Below are 2,402 nucleotides of genomic sequence, written 5' to 3'. Positions count from 1 at the left end.
GAGTAAACTTTCAAAACTCAGCAAAAAGGATTTACAAATTACACAGACTTTAGAAAGCTGGAGAAGTTACATAACAATGAACAAAAAACAAAAAAAAAATAATCAATCCTTTTCTTTTGCATCAAGATTACAACAAATTGTTTTTAACTTTTCAATCAACTCATCATCGATTCGTGGCGAAAGCAAAGTCATCGTCGTCTACTAACCGAGAAGCAAAGACGTTATTGGATGCGAAATCATTATCAAACTCTCCTCCTTCCTTTAACCTCTCTATCTTCTCCACTGCATCCATCATCTCTATCCTCCTTTCTTCATCTTCTTCGCAACAGCTCAACCCTATCTTCAAAAGGTTTAGCATCTCTGCTTTGCAGTTCTTCTTCCCAAACATTTCCTTGTCAAACACGTCACACGTTTTCTTCTCCTTAACCATGTTACTCACCCAAGTCACCAGGCTCATGTTCGCATCGTACCCTTGGCTTAGGTAATTCTCTGGAAACTTACCTGTTAAAAGCTCCAAGATCAAAACCCCGAGGCACCAAACATCTGTCTTCTTTGTTAAATGTCCTTTTATGGTATACTCTGGCGATTTATAAGCGATCATTAGATTGTGAGACTGCTCTGAGTTCATCACTGGTCTTAGCGCGTAATCTGTTAAACGAGGCTCAAATGATTCGTCCAATACAACGTTCGATGACTTGAGATGACCGTGAGGGATTGTTAGGGTTGGTAGCTCATTGAACAAGTAACCTAAACCCTTAGCCACTCCTTGTATAATCTTTTTCCTTGTTGGCCAATCCAATCCAGGTTGATCCAAAGAACGATTCGCTGAAACAGAGCATTTTTCGCGTCAAAACTGATAAAAGTTCTAATTTTTATCGACAACAATAATTTTGAGTGTTACATACCGTGAAGATGGCTTGCCAAGCTACGATTTGGCATGAACTCAGCTATCAAGAGCTTCTCTTCTCTACGGTAATAGTAAGCCACAATAGGCAACAGATTTGGATGGTTCAATCTCCCTAACCGTCTCAAATGCTCATGAAACTCCTCTTTTCCGACATTGTTCATATGCTTATACCTCTTCACGACCATCGTCTGTCCGCTATGTATCCCAGTTTTATAAGAAGCACCAAAGCTACCGCTCCCAAGAACTTCAGCAGAGGCTCTAAGAAGATCTTGAAGGTCAAATCTTTTAATGTCATCTTGCAGAAACAAGAGTTTGCTCTGATCCGGTACCGCTCCTCTCCTACTAGTGTAACTCGATACAGACTCCACGGCATTCTCCTTGTCCGCGGATTGATCGTAATTGTATTTCTCTGTCCTTTCCTGACCCGCGGATGGATAAGCCGACAAACACTTGCGTCTTCTGGTATGAAGGACACAGACCACAAGCGAAATGATCATCAGTATTATCCCAATGACAATCAAAACAATTGCAGCCGTGAAGAAAGATTGGTATTTGTTCTTCTCCGTGGGACTAAAAGGTAGATTCGGAGAAGTCCCCGAGCATGAGCTTAGTGGAGGACCACACAAGTTTTTGTTCCCTGCAATTTTCAACAAAGCAAGAAATATTATGTTTTTACATAAGAACTTTTATAGTTACCAAACATTATTTAGAGATATTGAACTGTTGGTTTGGTTACCTGCAAAGGATCCACGATCCATGCTGCGAAGGCTTTCGGGTATAGGTCCCTCGAGGTCATTGTTTTCGAAGCTAACCAACTTAAGGTCCTTCTGTTTAAAATCAGGTACTTGCCCTTGAAACTGATTCCCATTTAGCCTCACCTCTAAAAGCATCGGCAAAGAAGCTAAAGAAGAAGGGATCTTCCCTCGAAACGCGTTGTTTGCCAATATAACCTTCTTCAAATGATGCATACCATCAAACGCATCCACAGGTATCTCCCCTGTAAACCGGTTGTTGGACAAGTACAATGACTTCAACGCACCAAACTTCTTGACAGATGGCATTGTACCGTTGAAATCGTTGTTCATGAAGCTTAAGGTTCGTAGATTCTTGATAGGAGATAATGGTTCAAGGTCAAGCTTCCCGGTTAACCCCATTCCTTCGAGTTGTATGCCCCAAACAGTACCGGCTAAACAAAGAACGCCGAACCAATTCGCCGAGTTTCGCTTACACGGGGCGACAGAAGGATCCCAACTGCTAATGACCGAAGCATTTACTAAAGTGTCTTTGAATCTCAAGAGGCAATCTGCGTCTGAACCTGGCAGAGGAACAGCCTTCGCCTGTTGCTGAGACATGACCATTGTGACCGGACATAACACAATGAAGAGGAAGGTAATGAAGGCTAGCTTTTTCGTTGAGGCGGTGTTGCTTGCAAGCCTAACCGGGTTCTCCCAAGTTAGCATTGCAGCCAACACACGCTATATAGATCGATTCTTCA

General features: G+C 42.2%; 1 protein-coding gene across 2 annotated transcripts; it reads right to left on the bottom strand.

Moving 5' to 3' along the window:
• On the bottom strand, positions 1-2,396 carry LOC104765896 (pollen receptor-like kinase 4). 2 transcript variants are annotated; one of them, XM_010489685.1, is made up of 3 exons: positions 1,644-2,396; positions 906-1,544; positions 1-825 (listed from the first exon to the last, which is right to left on the bottom strand). In XM_010489685.1, exons 1-3 carry the CDS (start codon positions 2,365-2,367, stop codon positions 164-166), a joined length of 2,025 nt encoding a protein of 674 aa, XP_010487987.1. In that variant the 5' UTR covers positions 2,368-2,396; the 3' UTR covers positions 1-163. The 2 variants fall into 2 exon arrangements, with proteins under 2 accessions (XP_010487987.1, XP_019096909.1); XM_019241364.1 differs by having other exon boundaries at positions 906-1,590; positions 1,644-1,775.

Source organism: Camelina sativa, chromosome 19 (genome assembly GCF_000633955.1).
Source record: "Camelina sativa cultivar DH55 chromosome 19, Cs, whole genome shotgun sequence".
NCBI classification, from domain to species: Eukaryota; Viridiplantae; Streptophyta; class Magnoliopsida; order Brassicales; family Brassicaceae; genus Camelina; species Camelina sativa.
The sequence above is the reverse complement of the archived record's forward strand: the minus strand, read 5'-3'. Positions and strand labels throughout refer to the sequence as shown.